We start from the raw sequence: 27042 nt of genomic DNA on the forward strand, positions 1-27042 counted from the left end.
TAGCAAAAATATAGCCTGTAAAAAATTTTAAAAAATGGTGTATATATCACGTCTCTACACCTAGTAGAAGCAGAGTGATAGCTAATGAAAAATAGGTTCATATTCGTCAAATTCCAAATGGAATACTTTAACGTGAAATAACCAAAAATGAAGCACATTTCGGGGAAAACGCATTACGACTTATTTAAAGTGTTAAAAAAGCTTCATTTTTGTATTATAAAAAAAATTTCTAGCATCAAAATTAAACAAGTTACGCTCAAAATAAAGTTAGTCCCTTTTGGTTTTGGTAAAAAAATCGAGAAAATCACCCCCTAATTAGTATCTTAAATGAACTTAATTGTTACGACTTCACAAGTTCCTTGACTTGTGTATATATTGTTTATATGATCTGTAAGTTTCATCGGTTCAAAGTCCTTATTATTGAAAGGGCTATAGTCAAAAGGGGTTGAACGAGTCACTGATCACGAATGTATGCAAATTTAGAAACATCAAATCTTATTCAATTTTTGTCTAACAGAAAAACAATAAAATACGTGATATTCAGAAAAGCAAATCTGACTTTTTTGTTTTTCGAGATTTTTAGTATCTCTAACAATTTTTAAGTTATTTTGAAAAAAAGCATATTTTTCAAAATTTAAATTTTTAAAAATTTTACTTTGAAACCAAATTTTTTCAAAAATAAGCACTTTGAATCGATGAAACTTACAGATCATATAAATACAACATAAGTAAAATAATTTGTGGAGCGGTAACGATTAATTTCATTTAAGTTGCTAATTAGGGGGTGGCCTTCCCGATTTTTTTTTTGCAAAAACAAAAGGGCCAACTTTATTTTGAGCGTAACTTGCTTAAATTTAATGTTAAAAACTTTTTGTAAAAACAGAAATAAAGCTTTTTTTAAACACTTTAAAAAAGTTAAAATGGGTTTTCTCCAAAAAGTGCTTAATTTTTTGGATATTTCACGTCGAAATATTCTATTTGAAATTTGGTGAATAAGAATATATTTTTCATTGGCTATAACTCTGGTTCTCCGAGATCCAGAGAGCTAACGCGTAAACCATTTGTTTTACTTTTTTATAGGCTATATTTTTGCTAAGAACGTTTTTTTCGACAAAATACTTACTTTTTGAGTTATTTGCAGAAAACCGTCTAAAAATGTGGTTATTTTGTTGAAAAATGAACATATTCACTCGCAAATAACTCGAAAAGTGTTGACTTGGCGAAAAAGCTCTATAGAACAAAAGTTACTTAAAATTAGTCAGTTTACCCATTTTTGGACATATATTTTTTCACCCTCAAGAGGGGGTGAAAGTCACCCCCAGGGCAAAAGCACACATCGGCACAATATCACTTTTTTTCTTTGACATGTAAGCTATACGTATGCCAAATTTCATGTCAATCCAAGCGGTTCTTTAAAATTTAGAGCAAAAACCGTGAAAGAATGGACTAAAAGATGGGATCAAAAAAAGATTTCATAATTTCCTGAATATTTTTATTACATATATAAATTAGAGCACATTTTATCTGTGTCTGCGCTTCACATGACACAGTTGTCAGTAATGACGTAAATGTACAGGGTTGTAATTGGAATAAATTCAATAAAAGTATACCCAAATTTTGTAAAATTCCTGAGACACAGATACAATTTACAGACCTAAACTAAGCTAAGACTACTAAACTAAAAAAAAACCTGTAACCATAACTCAGAAATATTGTATCATAATTTTAAACTTGTTGAAACCATTCTCATTCTAAATAATTGACTTATTCTTAGCATCCATACCCAACGGAAGACGAGAAACGCCATATAGCAGCCCAAACCAACCTTACACTGCTTCAAGTCAATAATTGGTTCATTAACGCCAGGCGCAGAATACTGCAACCCATGTTAGATGCAACCACGCCTTCTGAGACCAACAGCGCCACCAATTCGCCCAGTCACAAGAAAAAGAAAAGTCATAATAATAACAGGAGGTTTTGGCCTCAAGATTTCGCCAATATGCCGGCCCAATTAGAAACTAGCGGTAAGATACACACAGTATATACATTTAATAATATATTGTTGGAGGTGTGGAACTCCATAAACAAGGGATGTACTGGTTTTATGATATGATCCCTTGTTTATGTAATTTCACACCTCGAACAGTAACACCCCGCTGAGCGGAAGATTAATGAGTCTCTTAGATACCTGGTACGGGCATATTTGTTCGTCATATAGAACTAATACATAGTAATACATATACAGTGAGCACGTAAAAGTTGGAATAAATTCATTTTCTCGGGAATGAACGATTTTGGAAAAAAATCCCGAAACAGGTCAATTTTTATTTTTAAAATACGACTTTTTGCCATATATATCATACTACTGACGTCACTCATCTAGGCGTGATGACGTCATCGATGATTTTTTTAAATGGGAATAGGGGTTGTGTGATAGCTCATTTGAAAGTATGTATGTAAATTTAATTCTATATTCAGTAATATAAACATTTATAATTATTTATACTAAGGGTCCAAAAAAATTTTTTTAATTAAATTTATACATAAAAAGAAGAATGCATGTAATTTTTTTAGTCAAAAATACATTTTACTGCTCTCAGAAAACAGAAAAATATGTTTATTTGAAAAATAATCATTGCTTTTTGCTTAAATTAAATGTTTAAACTGTCAAGAGGAAGGTGAGTGGCGCTTTATTATTGAATTTAGGCAAAAACAATATTTATTTCTCAAATAATAGTATATTACATACCTAGCGGGAAAGTACTCTATTTCAGCAGAGCGGCAAACTACAGACGCGAGGCTAGAATGAGTTCCCGCGAGGTTTGTGTACTATTTTACTCACAATCGGTTAGTAGTTTATGGATTTCTAATACTCACAATCTACCAATAATAATTTCGTTTCAAATATCTGTATCCATTTTCATTATGTGATAAAACAGTAGAAAATCCAGAAACGTCGGCGTCATCATCTATTTCTGAAACTCATAATTTTGAGCAACACGGTCTTACTTTAACCGTTAATAGTAATCATAATTCCAGTGTAACTATTAATATTTATAATTCCAAATAGTTTTCTTTTTGTTATTGTTGTTGTTGTTTCTTAATTAAATAAATGTTGAGTGGATTCTATTCTTTCTAAACCATCTTTTAATCAAAAATGACATTGACATTTGCAGGTAGAAAAGTGACAGATGCTAGCCGCGAAAGTACTTTCCCGGCTAGCTGGGAAAGTAAAGTAAGTAATAAGTCGCTTCCTGATTACTTCAAAGGTTAGAAATCCATAAATTACTAACCGATTGTGAGTAAACATTATTTTCTGTTTTCTGATAGCAGTAAAATGTATTTTGAGTTAAATAAATTACACACATTCTTCTTTTTATGTCAATAAATTTAATTAAAAATGTTTTTTTGGACACCCTGTATAAATAATTATATTAATGTTTATATTACTGAATAGAGAATTGAATTGCCTTTCAAATGAGCTATCACACGGCCCCTATTCTTATTTAAAAAAATCATCGATTACGTCATCACGCCCACATGGATGACGTCACTAGTATGATAGATATGCCAAAAAGTCGCAATTTAAAAACAAAAATCGACCTGTTTCGGGATTTTTTTCCAAAATCGTTCGTTCTCGAGAAAATGAATTTATTCCAACCTTTACGTGCTCACTGTATAAGCGGTGTATGAATAGCCCAGTGGTTAAGTAATGCAAGTGCATCATCTCCTTCATTGCCGTGCATTCTCTGGTAACCTGGAACTCATACGAGTGTGACACTTTTAGCCTGATGTACAATTTGTATAGATCAGTGTTTTTCAATCTTTTTGATTTTGCGACCCCTTTAGAGGTTGAAATATTCTGGCGACCCCCTGGTGTCATAGAAAGCCAAAGAAATAATTTAATTAAAAACTACATACATACGTTAGGTAATAATTTTTTCTTATTTCGGTACATTTATCTTTTATTCACGCGGGCCAAAAATTAAAGAACAGCCAATATTTTGCTTTGCAATTTGACGAATCTACAGGTGTTTCCGACTGTGCACAGTTTGCAGTTTTTGTGCGCTTTGAAGCAGATGACAATATCATGGAAGAAATCTTATTTTACAAAGCACTTCCTGCAAACACTAATGGCCAGTGTTTGTACGATATGTTTTTAGAAAGCACTTGCAACTACAATATTGATTGAGAAAAATATATCGCTATTTGTAGCGATGGTGTTAAAGCTATGAATGGCAAAAATAGCGGGCTCATTGCAAAATAAAATCGATAATGCCAAACATATCCTGGACACACTGTTTTCCTCATCGACAGACTCTAAGGTAGTACCTTCTGATATAAATAACGTGCTCAAGGAGGTAATAAAAATTGTAAATTCTATCAAAGGTAAAGCTTTGCAAACCCGGCTATTCAGAATCGTTTGTGAAGATATGGACTCGTTTCATCAAAATCTTCTTTATCACACAGAGGTCAGTTGGCTATCCAAAAGAAAAGTATTGACAAGAGTTCTGGAACTGAGAGCTGAATTGTTAATGTTCTTACAGTTATGCTTACAGTTTTTCTGACCCTATTTTTCTCTTGAAATTAGCATTTTGGCAGATCCCTTTAGAAACCTTAACAATTTGAACAAGAACCTTCAAGGAAGAGAATAGATTATTTTGACAGCAAAAGATAAAGTAAAAGCATTACACGCAAAACTTCGTTTGTGGTCAACCTCTCTGCAAAACAAAATGTTTGAGTCTTCTCTGTTTGAAATGTGTTCAGAAGATTGATGAAGATAATGCAACAGACCAAAGTTTTGCAGTATCGGCTCACATTCCTTCCATTATACAGAGTTTGCATAATTTACAAGAGCAACTTATGACATACTTTCCAGAGTTGCACTCTGAAGCTGACAATAGGTGTAGATGGATTCTAAACCCTTTGTTGGACACATCAATAGATCTGACTGATGTCAACAAAAAATGAAAGAATATCTGCTAGATTTAGCTGCTGATGGCATGCTTAAAATGGAATTTTATTCGCAAAGTTTCGACTTATTTTGGATAAAAATAAAACACCAATATCCAGAGCTGGCAAGGGAAGCTCTTAAATTATTAGTGCAATTCGCCACTTCATATTTGTGTGAACTGACATTTTCTTCAATAGTAGACATTAAAACTAAAAAGAGAAATAGACTGCAATTAGAAAATGATTTGATTAGTAACCTTTCAAACATAGTACCACAATTTGATAAACTTTTGAAAAACAAACAAGCACATCCTTCCCACTAAAATTGTGTTTTAAGAACCTCAACTTTTTCTTTCAGTCGGCGACACCCCGAGTAAGGCTTCGCGACCCCACTGGGGGTCGCGACCCACAGATTGAGAAACACTGGTATAGATTATTGAGTACAGAAATTGGAATGTGATTCTCTAAATGGACGTTGTCGCACTTTTATTCAAAAGAATTGTAACGGAGTTGTTCCAATATCTATAATAATAAATCCAAGTTGTTCCTTACTTCACTATACATCCCGTTTGATGTTCTGTAGCTCGTTTTCCAATTCTAATTTTCAAATCATGCGAAATAGTATTTTAAACAACATTTTTGACATTCCTTATATTTTCAGGTATATTATCAAGTTCTGACGATGAAGGCGATTCGTACAGTAGCGATGGAGAGGAAGGTAGTTTAGTCATAGACGCCAATGCTCAGAGTGGAGAAGTTAACCAACAGAACGGGCACCCTGTAGATGTTTTAGGTTATAATAATAGTCCGAACGCCGACAGGCAGTGAAAACAACCAAAATATTGATGTTCCTTGATGGTAAGTATTTCAGTTCATAACAACCTTCGACACTTGGGTGAACCTTTAATGCATCAAAGCTTCTATTACATAGGAGCAAATGTTTGTCTTTTAAAATAAAATAGAAGACTCGGTCTTGCTTAAACACTAATTAGAAAGTATGTTATTACAGTTTATTGGATTCAAGAACCAAAATTTAGATCTGTCCTTCGAAATCATATGTCGAATTGAACAGGCCAGAGGCACATTTCAAAAATTCGGGTCCTTATTATATTCGGAAGATCCAGTGAACTCCTTCAGAAGAAAATATTTCCCGAAGAGATTAAACAGGCAACACTGCGACCCCGAGACTACCAACTCTTACAGGCCGATCTGCCTTCTAGCCTGAGAAAATTTTATGAAAATCTATAATTAAAAATCGCCTAGAAGACGAATTACAGAAAGACAGAAGTACAGTCGAACCCGCTTATTGGAATAACCTTCGTACCAAGCAAAAATATTCTTATAACCGGGATATTCTAATAACCGATCATTGGTGGCTAGCCGTAATAAGTGTACCGAATATACGTAATAATAGTACATACTATGTTAATATGTATATGGTTTTAGGTCTTTTTATGTCAATAATACAATAACGTAACGTATTTATTAAAAAACCAAATTACATTATATTATGTGGATGCATACAGTAATTAATATGAAATGTATGCAATATATAATGTAAATATTTTCGTATTAAAATACATAATATACTTAATAAGAAAATTACTTATTTATTCTTGAGAAATAATCGGTAATTCTAGCTTGTTTTTTTATTACATAAAATACTAGTCACTTTTGTTGCTCTGAATTATAAAAACTAAAAAAATTGACAATGGTTTGGCCACCCCGAAAACGTTTTATAACTTTACAAGCCATTAGGATGGGCGAACTGTTTTTTAAAAATTTTATTACAGACAACTGGGTGGCAATATGTATAGTTTCTAGACAAAGGAAATTATTTTACGACTGAATTTGTCGGTAAACGATTGAATTGGTACTCATAATAAAGCAATAAATTATTTACCAGCTATCTGACAAACCCAAATAATATACATAAAACAGCACTACAGGCCTTCGAAGCCTTTGGCGAGAAATTATAGTACAAGACATAATTTAAATTTTTAGGAATTTCAAAATTATAGGTAAAAATTATGCTAATAATCGATATTGTCTTATGAATACGTATTCCAATAAACGGATAAATTTATTAAGGAGCAAATGGACACGTTTCTGGACCTCGAATTTATATGCCATAAACCGAAATATTCCTATAACCGGTACTCTAATGCGGGTTCGACTGTATATCGGACAAACAGTACGGATTCAGGAAATCTAGATCTTCCATATGATCCATATCCTTCCTAGAAGGATAGGAAATAAAGCGGAAATAACATAAACTATCAAAAGAATACATACTTGGGACATGTGTTGAGAGTGCAAAAATACTGTATTACAACTTATTATGCAAGGTAAAATCCGAGGAAAGCGAAATGTGTGAAGACGAAGAACATTCTGGCTTAAGAACTTAGGGAATGGTTCGAATGCAGTAGTGCAGAGCTATGTAGAGCGGCAGTCAACAGGGTCTGCATTGCCATGATGATTTCCAACATTCGATAGAAGATGGAACTTAAAGAAGAAGAAATGGACTGCCCTCGTGATGTTTGATATGAGAAACGCATACAACTGAGCCAATTGGGGTTACATCATCACCGCATTGGAAAAAAGCAAATGTGTCAGATTATTTGATCAATATAATTTGTTAGGTCGTAGATTTTCTAATTTTAATATAACTATGGACTACCCTCAATAAGAGGTATGTCCAAATGGCAAAACCTAAAGACCTGAAAACATCAACAGGTGTACTGCAAGGATCCGTACTGGGACCCACGCTTTGTAACGTTTTATGTAATGAAATACTAGAAATCGACTATGGAGCAGAGACCAAAGTTCTTGCATACTCAGGCAATTTAGCCCTACGCATTCAACGTAACAACAACTTAAAGTTAGAAATGCTAGGCAACAGAGCTGCAGAAAGGTCAACAGATGGATGATAAAATAATATCTAGGGTTGGCAACAGGAAAAACAGAAATTCTGAACTTGAAAGGATTTAGATCCCATCAAAATGTGACTTTTGTAATAGGTATTACAAGGATCGAGCCCTTGTACTGTGTTAAAGATTTAGAGTTGGTAACAGAAAATACAAATTCTGATCTCGAAAGGCCCTAGAGTCTGTCTAAATCTGACTTTTGTAGTAGGTAGAACAAAGATAGAGCTTATGTACTGTACTAAACATTTGGGAATCCAACTAGACACCAGTCTAAGATTCACAAGACACCTGATGAAAGTAGTCCATAGAGAAGAAGGGAGAACGGCGGCATTAATAAAAATTATGCCAAACATCGGTGGTCCAAGTGTCCTCAAAAGAAGAATGTACCTTCAGGTTGTACATTCTACCCTCTTCTATGGCTCCCCTGTATAGTACGAAGCCTTGAGAATGGCTAGCTATAAAGAACTGCGTACAAAGGCACAAAGAAAGCCCCTACCAGAGGTAGCAAGCGCGTAACGGACTACTACGACTATTTTAAAGGTCATAACTGGTACGCTTCCCATTCACCTCCTAACTAAAGAGAGAAAAACTCTATATAACAGAGAAAATGTTCATCTACCTGAAATAAAATCAGAAGATCACATATACTCCAAATATGGCCAAATGAATGTGAGGCACAAACGGCGAAGGTTCAATGTTAACAATGATTAACAAAAATGTTAATCACTGATGTAATAGCACCGGCCATGGCTCCTTTAGGTCGTACACATATAGAATAAAGAACCCCACAAATGATCTTTGAATAGAGAGTGGACTGATTATCTGCTTGTTTATATTTTGTGTTGTGGGTTATATTCTAGTCCAACTTAAACTCAAAATAACGCAATTATTGTTTATCGATATTTTTCTGTTTCAGATAAGCTTGTAGGCGGAGGTGAATATTTTAGAAATCGTTTGAGTTCATTTTACAACAGATGCACCTATTCACATACTCCCAAATTGAAATGAGCATTGTTTCAGCTTCTATTTTATACTAGCAGCATAACTATTTAATTATTTAATCGCAAACTAGTCCAGAATTATTGATAAGACGATGTTGATAACTTGAACCAAAGCAGTGTGAATTTATGAATTAAACTGCAGAATGTATCGTTGATTGTTTTTCCACTTGATTCCATTACGTTGCTCCTAATGCAACACGTGCAATGCTCATTTCAATCTTACGATAATTATTCGTAAACTCGAAAAAAAATATATATAAATATTCAAATACAAAAATAATTTTAATATTTGAATTGATATTGGTAACTTGAAAATATTATCGTAGAGTTAATAGCAGCAGAAAGGATGAAAGGAAATGAAAATTTTCCTAGGAAATCAGTAATTTTGAACATTGTATACTGAATTCGCTCAGCCGAGATTCATTTTGACACATTCGGAATAGGAAACATACATCACAAAAATTCCTACCTCACACTATTAACTGCTCAAATCAACTTAATTTTTCATTAAAAAAAGAAGAATTATTGACAACAGTGGGAGTCGATGGCGCCCAAAAACTCGACAACCAAAATCCCGACGGCCAAAACACCGACACGCCAGAATCCCGAAATGCAACAATCCTCGCATAAGCAAAAATCCCGACCCCTACATTTTGAATATTTATTGTTTCATTTTCAAATGCAATACCAAATCATATTATATATATAGTATGGGTATGAGTATTGAAATAGAAAAATTAATTACTTACTAATTAGTATGGGTACTAATTATTATGTATTTTAAAAGAAAAAAAAAAGAATGTGTGTGTACTTTGTACACACGTAAGAAGTTATACTTCTATTATATAATTTCAACGAAATAAATATACTTAACAGTTACAATACAAAAAATTAACAATAATTACCAAAAATTAACCAAAACTTAACAATGCCAAATATTAAAAAAAAAGAAAAAAGTATGAATCGTCCGGGATTTGAACCCGCAATCTCGCGATTTCTCGATCTCTGGTCCAATGCTCTACCAACCAGGCCATCAAGGCGCATGTTACTGATGTTTCTGATATACATAATTACACATCACGGTGACAAGTAAAATATAAAAATAGATGTTTTATTATTTTACGTCCAAGGAAGACAAATCCAAAGACACAAAATTATAATAAATAATACATTTACTAAAAAACACTAATATATTATTTTAATGGCTTATTTGGGCTGATACGTAATTTGAAAGATTAGCAACTAAACGTCATACTGTCTGTGTGCGCATGCGCGCAGATTTATGAAAAATTTTACTCTCAATCGCGCCTAAAGAAGTATAACTTCAAAAATTATTAAACACTTCATTTTATAATATAAAAGCTATAGTTACTGAAATGGAAGGTTGTAAGTGACTATTATTTGAAAGTAAACTTAAATTCAGGATTTGATTATACATATATTATTGGACTATATATTGGCAAAAAGAATAATTTAATTCATATACCCATGTTAGAAATTTTATTTAGAAAATTAGTTCATATTAAATGGTAAATACTTTTGTTTAGTAACAAAAAATAAAAAACAGTTGGCCATAAACAAAAAACCAGAAGTAAATGTAATTATGTGTTAACCCTGGAATGTTCTCTGGGGTACACTTGTACCCCAACCTTGTTTGTAAGTTACACCAATTTGCAGTAATGGGTGTGGAAAATATGAAAATAAACTTGTGGATAATAATATAATAAATAATTTTTGTATACAAAACAAATTCTTAACATGTTATCTTAAGATTGTTTTTGTCATAAGTTCTTAAAACATACATATTATATAAATGTTTTAGGTCGATTTTATTTGGGGTACCACTGTATCCCGATGTAGCAGATTGAGTTTAGAAAATAAGTGTAACAATCCAGGGTTAAAAAGAAACTTATCAAACCTGTCGGGATTCTGGCGTGTTGGGATTTTGGCTGTCGGGATTTTGGGGTAAACCCGTGGGAGTGTATACTAAACTCATAAAATTTTGTGGAATTTATTTCTACAAAATATTTTTATTTTGAACAATAAATAATTTTCTCATTTGTTATCAACACATTCTTCTTCTTCTACGGCACTACAGCCCAAATTGAGCCTTGGCCTCCTTTATTTTTTGCCTCCACCCTTGCTTGTCTGTGGCTGCTCTTCTCCATACACGGACTCCTAAAAGGGTTTGTGCGTCGCTGTTTACTGTGTCTTCCCAGCGTTTTCTTGGCTTTCCAACCGGTCTCTTTCCCTACATTCTAGCTTTCAGTGCTCTTTTTGGTAGCCTATCCTCTCCCATTCTTATCACATGTCCGGCCCATTGCAATCTTTGTATTCTAATGAAGTTCATATATCAACACATTATAATGGTGTAAATAAATAATTACTGATTGGCGTAAAGTTTGTGCTATTTATGTCTGTTTACTATTATTGGCTATGAGCAGGTATGTTCGGTTGTGTAGTAATTTCCAGTCACGTCTAGCAATCTAACTTCCCAAAAAAGAAATTACCAACGTCACTAGACAGTTGTGTCTCGGCTGAGCGAATTCAGTTTACCAAGCCATCGTAAAGTTATAATGGTTGCAATACTGTATTTTAAATTTTGAAACCAGTTAACGATTACTTGTGCTCAATCTGGATCTTTGATCGGGTCTCCCTTTAATGAAACTACTATATTTTTGGGAATAGATCACTTGCAATAAAGCGCCTTATGTCGTCCGACCATCTTGAAGAACATCTTCGGTCTTCGATTACGATAAGCTACGTGTCTAGGTCTCCATTCTAAAATTTTCTTGGTTCATCTTCCATCTCTAATTCTGTCGACATGGCCTGTCCAGTTTCATTTTTTTTTTCTTTTTTCGCTTGGACTATGGTCATTCAGCCAGTCTCAATCAAAAGTAAATGTATTAAAGATATTGCCAATTAGTGAAACTTGGTTATTATAATATTATTACAATTTTTTACTTCTTATTTACCTACTCATTACAGCTAATGTACATACTATGTTAAAAAATATAAATATATTATACTACTTAATGTTTATCAAGAACACATAGTGTATACATTTTACAAATAAAAATATGAATATTAATATTAAAATAAATTCATTCTTTTTTGTATTTTATTTTAGTTTTTTTTTGTTTTGTTTTTTGTTGTTTTTTTTTTTGTCACTACGATAGGATGTCAACCCGGTTGTCCAGTTTCATTTCAGCTTTGTAATAATTATTCTTTTAGCTACATCCGTAACACCAGTTTTTCTCCTACCTATTTGATTTGGAACTAGTCTGTGGGGGATATATTCAACATTAACCTCTTCCTTGATCTCTGTGCTGCTGGTATTTTATTTATTACTTTTCTTGTAAATGCCAGCGGGTCTGCTCCGTACGTTAGAACCGGAAGCACACACTGATCAAAGACGTCAAAATAATAAGGGCTTGCGGCTTGAAACGAAAACGACAATAGACTACCCCAGCTAATTGAAAATAATATTTCAACCAACTAAGATAGCTATCGTTCACCCTAGCCTAGCTCAGTCACTCAGGTGTGTGTTCGTCTTGTCCTAATCTTAGAATATGAACTCTGAAAATTTAGAATGGAAGCAAACAAAACAGTATTTTTAACTAATCATGTTTATTTGTTCAATAAAGATATAATAAAAATATGACATAAATGCATTAACAGATTCAAATTATTGCCAAAAACTAGCAATTCTGGATTATACTTATGGCTTTTGGTATCTGGTTCGCTGGTAACTTCTTGATGTCGAATGGTACTGCTGTAGACTTCTTGTAGACCTGGGCAGATGTTCGGCCCTAGGGCCCTGCAGCGGGAGATGGTAGTCGTTGCAGTCTATCTAGATGTCATGTTGTCTTCGCCTTATTAGCAGCATCACCGGTGATGTTGACGGCTTGAGGCTCCCGAAGGGAGAAAAGTTGATTTATTCCGAAAAACTATAAGAGTAAAACACATATCAAACATCAAGAAGAAAAACCAAAAACGAGCCTTTGCCAAGCAATCGTAAAAAGTAGTTATTGGCAAAGGAATAAAATAAAATTAATACAGACGGGAGTAGTCAAATAATTTGAATACTCACATGCATATATGAAAATTAGAAAGAAATAGGTATTTAAAATTGACCATGTGCTCGCAGACATGGAAGGTTAGGTAAGATACGTAAAAATGATTATAAAAATTAAAAGTAGATTATAAAAAGCTTACAATAAAAACACCCCAAGAGAATATGTAGTGTGGATGGAAAATGTTTTAATACCGAAATTAATTTTCCACCACCATACTGAGAATTGAGAGACGAAGTGTCACTGCCATGACAGTGGGACGTAGGAGGTGGCAGGCAGGTTCCGCATTAAAAGACAGATATCTGCAGAGTAAGGATATACGGGGTACGTTCAGTATGTTCCGCTGATGATTTAAATGTTTGATGAAAAGAGAGTTGTCTATAGAACGGGCGCCAAACAAGTTTTTAACGAAAAAGCAAGTTAAAACGAATACAGGAGATAATTTTTAATGAAATATTAAAAAAAATAAAGTAAAATAATTATTTAAAAATAAAATAGCAAAGATGTGACGTATGTAACGTTACAGGCTCAGTGATACTCCTCCATAGATCCCTATCTGAAGGGCGTTGACGCCTAATAACGGTGTATATAAAATAATCATTGAGCCGCCATGGGAGCAAAGATTATCTTCCATTTTTTTTTGTTTATTATATTTTGTTCTTTAGGTTAGTGACCTAAATCAAAATCAAATGATTTTTGAATATCTCTGAAACCGCTCGCTGGTAAAATTAGAGGCTACGCTCAAAATGATCACCTAATTGAAGACCTTAATTTGACACGTTGATCTTGAGTGGCGACTTGTTCTTAGATCGTAACAAAATTCAAGTACGAATTAGCTCTACGAAACCGATGATATTTTCAAGTACTACCAATGGTAACAAATACATCACATTCTATACATTCCTTTGACATAAAAATGACAATGTATTTTTTATTTTTGTAAGAAGTGAAGTCAAACGAATGTAACTACGTTCATAAGGCTGATTTAGATCATATATATGTTTTGTTTATGTATTATTTTGATGAAACCAGTATACGTAATATATACCTCAGAACCTTAGAAAAATACGACACTTCGCTTACCGGCAAAGGTAAAAACTCTTTAGTCCATTTACTCAACGTTTTTGCTACAAATTTTAAAGAACAGCTTGGATTTACATCAAGTTTGGCATACATATTGTATAAGAACATACACATAGCTAACCTGTCAAAGAAAAAAAGAATGTGTGTGTACTTTGTACGCACGTAAGAAGTTATACTTCTATTATATGATTATATGATTATATGATTATAAACGAAATTAATATACTTTTTATTTATATTTTATTTAAATATTAAATTAATTTATACTTAATATTTCTCAAACATTTTTATTAAAACAGTGCCAAAAATTAAAATAATAAAAAAATAAAACACACACAAACACATTAAAAATGCCACAAATGATTTCTGAACATTAATTGTCGGAAAAATTTTTAACTAAATACGTATTTTCTGAAAATAAAATTATATAATAAATATACTTACAATCATAAAATGTATAAAAAAAAAATAAAAAAATAAAAGTTTCTATTGGGATTCGAACCAACTTACCATGCGGCTGGTATTTGCGTTGTATTGGGATTCACCCGCATTAAAACTGCACCACAGAGGCAGCTTGTCATTATGTGCGAAGATCGTCTAACTAAACAGATTAACCTTTTGACATTTTTAACTTATGTAAATCAAATTATTTTGATTTTGAATTGAAATGATTTAGAATTGAAAAAATACAACAAAACATAGGGTAAGAAGACAATATATTAGGTGAATATTGATATAAATTTTGATGGTAATCAAATTATGTAAAAAAAAGTATTACATACTACTTATGTATTTTGGTAGGTTCAAGGTAGGTATCGGAGCCCGTATAACGACTAATACATTTCGCAATCACTTGCGTCGTGCAAAGTGGCTATGTTCAAATATCATAACAAAATTTGATCAACTATTTATAAAACACTTACCAGTGAAAGATTCTTTAGCTTTGAATAAGCGAGATCTGCGGCACTCATACTAGGCACAGTTTGATGAGCTTTCACATTGGCATGCAACAATCATCTCTTCTATGTAAATAAGTCCAAAAATATAATATGAAAACTATTTAAAAAGGCAGTATAACCATTAACTAACTTTTTGTTTGTTGTTTCTCTTCCTACAAATTTTAAAACGCAACAAGCATACATTATAACCAAACACAGTCCCACAGCTGTGCCACAGCTGCCATATTGGATAATTTTTGTCATGTCATTTGAACATCCAATCAGAACAAAGTTATAATGCGCATGCGCCCGGTCGCTAGGTTTTCCCATATAAAATTTCACCGTCATTACGCCCGTAAAGAAGTATAACTTCAAAAAAAGTTATATTGCGCCGATGTGTGTTTCTGCCCTGGGGATGAGTTTGACCCATTCTCGGGGGGTGAAAAAAACATACGTTCAAAGTATGTCCAGAGATAAATAAAATTACTGATTCTAAGTATTGTTCTATAGAGATAAACTGACTAATTTAAAGTAACTTTTGCTCTACATATAAAGTTTTTTCGCTCAAAGTCAATACTTTTCGAGTCATTTGCGAATGAATATGTTCATTTTTCAATAAAGAAACCACGTGTTTAGACGGTTTTTCGCAAATAAATGAAAACGTAAGTATTTTATTGAAAAAAAATTCTTAGCAAAAATATAGCTTATAAAAAGTGAAAAAAATGGAGTACAGTATTTCTCATGATCATCTTTCAGTGCGTCACAGTTTTTCGATTTCTTTCTAACGCATTAAATTGTATGTGACAGAAAAAAAGGCACGTCGGTGATTACATTTCGTCGGTGACATTTTTATAACATTTCTTCTAGTTATTCTAGTTGTCGATAGATGGCGCCATAATAAAAAAATATTTTTTTTTTAATTAGATAATAATATTACAAATATAATCTGTATAATTTATAAGACTATACAAATCAAAGAAAATACCATTTTATAAATGCAAGAAACACATTTGATTTGATTTTATTCCAAATTGAAAATAAAATGTGACAACTGTCAGATTTAACTAAAATGTCATGTTAAAATAAATGTCATAAATGTGTATTATCACGGACTTACCCTTTTCCCTATCATTTGTTACGCACTGAAAAATGATCATGAAAAAAAAATATATGTGAAGTCGGTAGACCAGTAGAAGCAGGGGTGTAGCTAATGAAAAGTAGGTTCTTATTCGTCAAATTCCAAATCGAATATTTCAACGTGAAATAACCAAAAAATTAAGCACTTACGTTGAATATTTCACGTGTTGACATGTTAACTATGTGTATGCCAAAGTTCATGTCAATCCAAGCAGTTCTTTGGAATTTGGAGGTTTTGCAATAATTTATTGTGAGTGAATGGACTAAAAACTCTTGTATATCGTTACTTTTGCAAGTAAACAAAGCGTTCGTCGTGTATACGCATTCTTGGAAGTTCATGCTCATTTCAGTATTATATATATTATAATTGTAATTTATCAAATAAGATTTTACCTTGTCTATAAATGCTTTACTATTGAATGTACCTTTAGTGACAAAGTGACCACCAAGAAAACCAGGTTCGCTGTTCTCTAAACAAAAAAACAAAGTGCTAGTTGAGAGATAGAGAATCTACGGAATTCGGGCTGCATGCGGGCTTACACTGGAGCTAAACAAATATTTAAAAAATCGACACTTTAGTTTTCTGCAGCGGCGGATCCAGATATTTACCTTGGGTGGAGGGAACTTCCAATGAAACACCAACCAATAGACATAAATCCGATCTTTTTCTGTTCTACCATGACCCATGACCAATTCTGGATAGAGTTTGACAGAAACATCAACACAAGTCTCTGGAACTCCTAGATCTCTTTAGAGTTGAACAGTCAAACAAGTATTTCAACAGCAAGTTTTTTACTTTTTCATTCGTATCTCAACTATGGTGTCTATAGCAGCAATGAGTCTCATTGTCCTAGAATTCGCCTCTAGTATCGTATTGTATTCCTTCTTCTTCTTCTTCTGGTTCCTATCCGTTTCGGGTGTTGGAAATCATATGGACAATCATAGCCTTGCTCGCTGCGACTCAAAACAGTTCCGTCGAGGTTTTCTTAAACCATGTTCTCAAATTCCGCAGCCATGATATTCTCCTTCTACCGGGTCCACGTTTACCTTTAACTTTACCTTGCAATATGCAGATACTGCAATTTTTACTAATCTCCTGTTCCTAATCTTAAACCTAATCCGGTTAACACAATCTCCTGTTCTTTTATTCCAGAAATGCCATAGCGCTCATCCGGAAGAAAAGTGTCACAACTCAAAAAAAACTTTTTTCCCGGAGAGACAGAAATTAAGTTTTTATATATTTATTGAACTGTAAGTTTTAAACGGTAACTGCTAAAATTTATAAATTAAAAACTAAGAATGTAGATAAGTGAATGTTTCTAATTGCGTAAGAATCAAAACCAAAAAAACTATGATATTTGATTTAACAAAGAAAAAAATGAAAATTTCGAGTTATGTCACTTTTCTTTTAGAATATCGGTTACTTTTTTAAACAGTAACGAAACATACCTAGGGCACTTCTCGGAATACAATCGTTTTCGTGATAAATAACGATACGTTCACGTCGAACGTCAAAGCATAACCTCAAAAGGGTCAGTGTTCCGGAATAAACATATTAATTTTACCACCAACAGAATAATGACACTACCGCCGTCTTACGAAGTTGGAAGTACACATCAATGTGATTTTTGGAGTCAATTTAACAAAATAATACCAAGAAAGGTGAGCAAATAAATTAAATAAAATGGAAAATTCCTACTATTTTCAACCAGGACAACAAATACAATCACAACTTAATTATGTAGAACCTAATAACCAATATAATCAAGCCAATATCCACAAATACAGGATCCCATACTACAGCAAATGTAACCTATGGTTTCTCAATATACTCCTTCAATATCCATCTTGCCCAGTCACAGTCAATTTCTTCCACAAATTTCACAACCACCACAAATATATTATAATCCTAACATGGTAACCCCAACAGAAAAAGAACCACATGACAAAAACGAATGGCAAACAGTACAAGGTAAACAAAGTAAAAAAAGATTAAAATCTCCAGATGAAGACAAAATGTACAGACAAACTAAAATAACGAAGTACTGGCTTCAAGAACCTATTGAAACTAAAAATCGTTTTGAAAATCTGAGCAAAGAAGATGAGGAAACAAAGGAACAGGGAAAAGAAACCAACGAAACTAAAAACTGTACGGTAACTGCTAAAATGTATAAATTAAAAACGAAGAATGTAGATAAGTGAATGTTTCTAATTGCGTAAGAAGCAAAACCAAAAAAACTATGATATTTGATTTAACAAAGAAAAAAATGAAAATTTTGAGTTATGTCACTTTTCTTTTAGAATATTGGTCACTTTTTTAAACAGTAACGAAACATACCTAGGACACTTCTCGGAATACAATCGTTTTCGTGATAAATAACGATACGTTCGCGTCAAACGTCAGAGCATAAGTGTCAGTGTTCCGGAATAAAAATATTAATTTTACACACCATTGGTACACACCAATGTGATTTTTGGAGTCAATTTAACAAAATAACTATAGTTATGCATTTTTTGAGTTGTGTCATCACGTTTCTTCCGGACGAGCGATGTTAATAAGTGATTTGCTGACTTTTTGCTCTCGTTACGGATTTTAGTTAGAATTTTGTCATTTTTATTAATTATACAATTTCGAAAATTCTTGAATACTATAAATGGACGGTTAAATGTAAATGTAAAAAAACATTTTTTTAATATGTCACTAAGAATTGAGCTGGCTTATTGTAGGTCACTTTGTCACTTACCTATTTTTCTTTTCTACAATTCGAATCAGAAAAATAAATATTGTTCAGTATTAATACATAAGATGAGGCAAAAAATACGTGTCCGGAAAAAATTTGTTCATAAAAGAATTTAAAAAACATTTTCGGACACCCTTTGAGTATACTATTTGGAACTAATATACGTAATTATACAATAAATAGTATAAGAGAAAAAACCGAAAGATTTCCATCCAATTCATATATTTAGGAGTTTGTTATTGTAGATCTGTAATGTTTGACTATTTCTGTCATCTTTATTAATAATCGATGGTGAACACAAAATTGAGCTATTGTGGATTATAGTTAATGATTTTTTTATTTTTAGGTATATAAATATTTAAATATATTTCTAAAATGTACCTAATCTCTTCCCCACTAAATAATAGTTTTCTACTCCTTTTGTTTTTATACACATTTGTATTTAGACTATTACGCAGTAAAAATATTTATAAATTTATAATGTATTGCTAGAATATTGAATGGCATTTTATACTTGTTAGGTAGGTTCTGAAACTGTTTTCTTGTAGCATGTTTAAGTTAAATATTGTGTTTATATAGGATTACCCATAGTTGGGTAATTAAGATTACCCACAAGTCAATACCGAGAGAGGTGTTAGACAAGGATGCGTATTGTCACCTGACTTATTCAACATTTATGGTGAACATATCATAAGGATGGCTTTAGACGGATGGGCCGGTGGAGTAACAGTAGCCGGTAGGAAAATCTCCAATTTACGATTTGTTGATGAGACTACACTTATAGCAGCAAATGAGCAAGAAATGTTTGATCTCCTGCAAAGAGTTGAGTACGAAAGCAATAAATTTTATCTGAAAATCAATAAAGCTGAGACAAAAATAATGGTGGTCTACAGATTCTACACATTTACAGGAATACCAGATAGATACCTTTGTCTATCTCAGATCTACTCGTAGTATAACTAACGATAGTAACTGTGAAGCAGAAGTTCTGAGACGTATTAGTATGGCAAAAATGCGATGAGTCGCCTAACTAAAGTTTGGAAAGACACATCTATCTCTCAAAATATCAAGATGAGACTGGTGAATGCCCTTCTCAATATTTCTATAGGGGGCAGAGACTTGGACTCATGGCGCACGCGAGCGCCAAAAAATTGATGCCTTTGAGATGTGGTGCTGGACGCATACCTTGGAGAGCTCATAGGACAAACGTTTCCATTCTAAACCAATTCGAACTTAAAAAAAAAGGTTGTCTCCAATATGTCTGCAACGAATTATGCAATTCTTCCGTCACGTGACGATAGTTTGGAGAGATTAATTGTTTCTGGAAACTTTCCGGGGAGAAGATCAAGAGGACGATCACCAACTAGATGGTCCGACCAAATAAAGAATTCAGCTGGAAACTCATTCTGCGAAGCTCCTAGAGCAGCTGAAGATAGAGACTAATGGAGAAACATTGTTAGGAATATTGGAAGAAATCACGATCCTCAGTAATGGGGAAACGACAAGAGAGAGAGACCCACAGTTGATTGTAATGACAATTACGTTTTTACCTAAAAATTTTTGATGTTTCGTTTTCCACTCCGACAATCGTTTTCAAAAAAGATTCTTAAAGAAATTATGGTTATGTCTTTTCCCAACCGCCAAGGTGCTACTTAGGTTATGTCTTTTCAAAATTGAGTTTGACTTACTTGGCCATGGTGTTGTACGCAACAGCCATGATTTGGCTGAAAAGATCTGAAGATGGATATTTTGTGCCCTATGGAACATCAAATTCTGGTTATTCTGTGTATTTGTACTTTATTTCTATGAGAGAGTGTGTGATTCTGTGTGTTTTTGTATTATGTGTTGCATATGTACTGTGTATTATTGAAGATGTGTGTCTCACATATTCTTATCCGCTATAATTGTTGGTATATTCTTGTTGTTCACTTTTTCTTTAAGTATTGGCAACCAAAGCCTGCTGATGGGTTTGCTACACATTTTTCTTCGTTAAGTGGGATGCGGGCTGCTTCTTTGATTTTTCTCTTTTTCATGTCAGTTTCCTTCATGACTGCTGATACACTTCCCGTCATAAAAAAACTGGTACACTGTTTTCCCCCAATGCAAACCTGTGTTCAGACTTGAGACAATGGTTAGTGAATCACTTCGTTGTTGCCATTACAGATAACGGAATTGCACTAAATCTAAATAAAAAAAAAATATCGTTTAAAAAATTTATATATAAAGTTTTTAGATACAGTCGGAAAAGTGAAAGATTACCCATGAACGATCACATCAATCACTTATTTTGTATTTGCTGTCTTTTTCTATAAATAGCAAACGTTTGTTATACGCTGTGAGCTTCGCTGGTGTCGCTCCTAGCGGTTACTAATTCAACTTTTACCGGTAATTTTTAGATTTATTATTTAATTGTTATCGCTTAATATTTACAACGCAAAAAAGTAATTAAATTGTAATCGATTTTTTTAAGATTTTTCTAATCATTTTGACGTTCTATTGATAAAATATCAATTTCTTACTTCGGATACTTTGACAATGATCGTGTAGATGGCGCTAAGATTATAGTAGATTATTTATAATTAGATATTACGGAACATTAAAAAAACTTAAATTCAGTATTTAAAACGTAAGTATGTTTAAGGTAAAAATATATACCACAGCTTTGACCAACTAATATTGTTTATAATTAATGTTTTTAATTTTAATTTTAAATTAATCACTGTGACATTTATGTCAAATTTCCGGTAAACGTTTACAAACTTGTCACTACTGGCGTTAGCGAATTTGTAAATATCCCCTCTACGTACGAGCTCACAGCGTATAGAAAAACACAGCAAATACAAAATAAGTGATTGATGTGATCGTTCATGGGTATATCTTCCATTTTTCCAACTGTTGGTATTATTTTTATCATTAACAACAAAAAACCGTATCTAGTAAATTTAATAACCAGAGAGGGTTAAGTTAATCTTAAAAAATCCACTTATAACTGAAAAATTAAACAATTAAACATAATAAAAAGCAATAGGTCCAGTCCTCGATTATTTATTTAATTACTTAACATCAGTCAGATTTGACAAGTTGGTCAAAGTAAATTTTTAACGATGCGACGTCAATTAAGTAAGTGTAATAAAACGAGAATAATTTCTAAAATAGAAGATTGTTGGTTTGTCCGAAAACTGGCTCAAGAGTTCAATAATATTTTCGTTGAACTGGCAACGATGCTCTAGAAATTAGAATGACACATTGGACAAGACCAACTTACACAACTTGAAAAACACGATTTTCGGTTATTGTTACCGTGCAAGTTCGGAAAAGCGACACCTGATTTCACAGCTCGGCAACTTTTTTCGCACTTTTAATAATTATATTGGCCAATCATATTGGTCCTGGTTGCTGGATAATTGTCAAGGCCGTAGCCCAAAAAAAATTATAAGAAGAAAAAGTAAGATTTAGGTTATGTTATTAAAAGGTAAACAATTGTATGTAGTAAATAAAATTAATTATTAAAATGCAGTACTACAAGCAAAATACAATTAATTAAATATACTTTTATATAATAATTGCATATTATATCAATATTGTGAGCAACATTATAATTTTTCTTCTTCAATGACAGTAGGTATGAAATATACGTCAATTTGACAATATGAATTCTTTAAGAAAGTTGCAAGATTTCTCCGCTATTCGCGCACGATCGTTTCTCATATCCCCTCCAAATACTTGCACACCGCGAATAAGAGTGGTACCAGTTTTTTATGACGCGAAGTGTACCTGTGTTCATTGTCCCAGGCATGTTTGCATGTCTGTTATTTGTCGAAATCACTATTTTTGATGTATGTTTCATGCTCGTTTATCCTGACGCTTAGTGATCTTGAAGTTGGAATATTAGTGTAGGAAACAGAGGTTGAACCTTGCAAAATGGACACAAGTCCGGTTTTATTTTTTTTCTGGCATATCAAAGGGTGCTTATTATAAGACTAACTTTTTCTGAAAAAATTTCGCCCCGGAACCCCCCTTTTCACCCCTTTAAAGGGGGTAATTTATGGTTTTTGCAGAACGTAGCCCTTCCTGTACCTTTTATAAAAAATTTCTTCTATAGAAATATGAAGAGGACTATATTTTCTACGATTTATTTCCGACAGCATCTCTCTATCATCCACCGTTTAGGAAGGGTGGCGCCCCAAAGTTGACAAGTTTTTAAAAAAGATGTTTTTAAAAAATATATATTTTTCCCTAACTGTAACGGAAATTAAAAAGAAATGCTGCGGAAATTATTCACAAATAGATTATTGATTTTTTGGTATAGGTTTCACTTAAGGGTAATTGCCCTTTTTTTAATTACAGGGTGTTACATTTTAAAAAACCCCTTTTTATACCATCTGAACCGTTTATGCTTGAGTAAAAAGACTTTCAGCGATTACCCATGTACTGGTGTTATTTACAAATTTGTATAATGCACCCCCATTTTTTCCCCGGAAACACCCAAAAAAAAAAGAAGAATTAATAAATAAAGTGATTTTCTTGGAATCCTTCACACACAATGCCCTTCATTAATATGCTTCATATATCATTTTGTGCAAGTTATTATTACCCATGCAAGGACACTAAAAGCGATTTCCTAGTGCAACCCCTGTAGCCAAAAACAATAAATAAAATGGGGGGTTGAAATTTTTTTTTTGTTTTTTGCTTTTTGATCCATATGGGCATATGCTTCATCAATAGTGCTTTTCAAAAATATATATGGTTATTGCAACATCCCTGCGCAAACCACCCCTATCCTTGAAAATATACTGCAGAAACTACCCCTATACCTTATCCAGCATGTTTTTACGATTTTCTCATTACCTATTCATTTTTATTAAACAAAACTTATACAAGGTTAAAGACCACTATTTACTCTAAAAATTAGGTCCTATTCATTTTTTTCGTTTAAGCAACCGTTACGGCACAGTGGCGCCGTAAACCTCATATATGCTTTGACGGGCTCCAGTTTTTGTTTATTTTTTCGTCATCTGTTTGTTTTATTGATAAAGTACTTATGTAAAATAAAACAACACAGTGTAACCTACAAATCATGACCTATGCACATTTTACATTCTTTGCTCCCCAAAGCTACAGTGGTGGCCCAAAATAAATTTTTTCATATTTTCGATACCTACACGCATTTTATTGCGTTAATGCTACCTTAATAGCACAATATTCACCCCTAAGTGGTCGCTAAGCAGTGGCGGATCCAGGGAGGGGTGATGGGGGCGATCACCCCCACTCCTCTCAAACCAAGTGATATTATATTTGAAGATTATAAAAATATTCATTTATTTTTATAGAAATACTTATATTATAATAATATTATTTTTATAAGAATGACTTTTTATGCTTAATCGACAGTGGCGGATCCAGCATAATTAAGAGGGGGTGCCAATTGGTTAAATTTCTATAAAAATAAATGAATATTTTTATAATCTTTGAATATAATATCACTTGGTTTGAGAGGGGGGAGGTGATCACCCCCATCACCCCTCCCTGGATCGGCCACTGCGTAACGACCACCTAAGGGTAAATTTTGTGCTGTTAAGGTAGCATTAATGCAATAAAATGCATGTAGGTGGCGAAAATATGCAAAAATTTATTTTGGGCCACCACTGTGGCTTTGGGGAGCAAAGAATGTAAAATGTGCATAAGTCATAATTTGTAGGTTACACTGTGTTGTTTTATTTTGCATAAGTACTTTATCAATAAAACGAACAGATGACGAAAAAAAAAAAAACAAAAACTGGAGCCCGCCAAAGCATATATGAGGTTTACGGCGCCACTGTGCCGTAACGGTTGCTTATACGAAAAAATGAATAGGACATAATTTTTAGAGTAAATAGTGGTCTTTAACCTTGTATAAGTTTTGTTTAAAAAGAATACATAGGTAATGAGAAAATCGTAAAAACATGCTCGCCAAGGGATAGGGGTAGTTTCTGCAGTATATTTTCAAGGATAGGGGTGGTTTTCGCAGAGATGTTGCAATAACCATATATATTTTTGAAAAGCACTATTGATGAAGCATATGCCCATATGGATCAAAAAGCAAAAAACAAAAAAAAATTTCAACCCCCCATTTAATTATTTTTTTTTTGCTACAGGGGTTGCACTAGGAAATTGCTTTTAGTGTCCATGCATGGGTAATAATAACGTGCACAAAATGATATATGAAGCATATTAATAAAGGGCATTGTGTGTGAAGGATTCCAAGAAAATCAATTTATTTATTAATTCTTCTTTTTTTGGGGTGGTTCCGGGGAAAAAATGGGGGTGCATTATACAAATTTGTAAATAGCACCAGTACATGGGTAATCGCTGAAAGTCTTTTTACTCTAGCATAAACGGTTCAGATGGTATAAAAAGAGGTTTTTTAAAATGTAACACCCTGTAATTAAAAAAAGGGCAATTACCCTTAAGTGAAACCTATACCAAAAAATCAGTAAATTATTTGTGAATAATCGCCGCAAGATTTCTTCTTAATTTCCGTTACAGTTAGGGAAAATAAATTTTTTTTAAAAACATCTTTTTTAAAAACTTGTCAACTTTAGGGCGCCACCCCCGCTAAACGGTGGATGATAGAGAGATGGTGTTGGAAACAGATCGTAGAAAATATAGTCCTCTTCATATTTCTATAAAATAAATTTTTTGTAAAAGTTACAGGAAGGGCTACGTTCCGCAAAAACCACAAATTACCCCCTTTAAAGGGGTGAAAAGGGAGGTTCCGGGGCGAAATTTTTTCAGAAAAAGTTAGTCTTATAATAAGCACCCCTTGATATACCAGAAAAAAAATAAAACCGGACTTGTGTCCATTTTGCAAGGTTCAACCTTTGTTTCCTACACTATATGATGTTCACGATACTTACATCTTCAAAACTATACTAACATAAAGTATTTTTATTTTTTCAAAAATTTCAAATTTAATTTTAATTTTAAAATAATTTTTTAAATAGTTTTGTATATGTACATTTTTATCTGGCTCTTAATGGACTCAATTAAAAGAACTTTTTAATAAATTAAGTGAAAGTATAATAAAAGATGCCAAACAGGTTTAAATGCCGAATATTTCAAATATAGAAGAAACCCTTGTCAATCCTTTGTGATTATTAAACTTTTGTGTTCACCATTTTACCTTCTCCAATGTATACGTAATATTTAAAAAAAAACGATGTATATAAGTTTTTTCGACTTGCTGTAGTGCGTTATTCATATTTTTAATGAAAGAAGCAAAATAAGAAACTATTGCGATTGCGTGTACGATACAGTACCATATTTTGTAATTATTTGAGAGAATTCAAATGTCTTTTTATCGTAATAGTTTCTTACTTTTTACCAGTTGTCCAAAAAAAAACAGTGCTAAAGCTTGCTATTTAACTATTGTTCTCAAGATTTTATTTGATCTAGTAGTCCTTTAACCAAAAGATAAAAGCACAAGATATTAGAAAAATACTCCTTATCAATCTGTTGATGTACGAACATCAATGAAAATTGGGACCATTCCCTAGAAATCAAATGTAGGACCGAGACAACAAGATCTGCATTTCAAAAAATGGCTAAGCTATTCAAATGTCATGATTTATCAATACCCATAAAAATCAGGTTACCACGATGTTATATCTTTCCTATACTGTTCTACGGAGTTGAGGCATGGACTCTCACAGACGCCAACTGCAAGAAAATTGAGGCTTTCGAAATATGGCTTTATCGTAGAATCCTGAAGATATCTTATACCGATCACGTTACTAATCAGGTTGTTTTGCTGAGAATGCAAAAAGAAAAGGAGCTGTTACCCACAATAAAAACATCCAAAATCGAATACCCCGATCACATCATGAGGAACAACGGGAGATATGGACTGCTGCAACTAATCTTGCAGGGAAAAGTAGAAGGAAATTCGAATCGGGAATCAGGAAACGAAGGATTTCCTGGTTGAAAAATCTATGTAGGTGGTTCAACACACCAACCTTTTCAGAGCAGCAGTGTGCAAAGTACAGTTTGCCATGATGATCGTCAACATCCGAATCGGATACGCATTACAAGAAGAAGATGTTAATAAATACAATATATTCCTAATTCAATTCGCCTTCTAAAATACGGCTTTAAATGATTTCTCAAGTTTGATAATTTATATTTTAATAATACATGTCAACCAAGAC

General features: G+C 32.9%; 1 protein-coding gene across 1 annotated transcript in view; it reads left to right on the forward strand.

Annotated features, from left to right (window-relative positions):
* Window positions 1-12879, forward strand: part of LOC126881870 (homeobox protein PKNOX1-like) — a 162396-nt gene extending 149517 nt beyond the window's left edge. Inside the window, exons 7-9 of the mRNA XM_050646519.1 lie at window positions 1775-2024; window positions 5615-5811; window positions 8797-12879. Of these exons, the coding sequence (XP_050502476.1) occupies window positions 1775-2024; window positions 5615-5781 (417 nt within the window). The 3' untranslated portion in view covers window positions 5782-5811; window positions 8797-12879. The remainder of the gene's footprint in view (window positions 1-1774; window positions 2025-5614; window positions 5812-8796) is intronic.
* The last annotated feature ends 14163 nt before the right edge of the window (window positions 12880-27042 follow it).

The sequence above is a fragment of the Diabrotica virgifera genome, chromosome 3 (assembly GCF_917563875.1).
Source record: "Diabrotica virgifera virgifera chromosome 3, PGI_DIABVI_V3a".
Classification (NCBI taxonomy): domain Eukaryota; kingdom Metazoa; phylum Arthropoda; class Insecta; order Coleoptera; family Chrysomelidae; genus Diabrotica; species Diabrotica virgifera.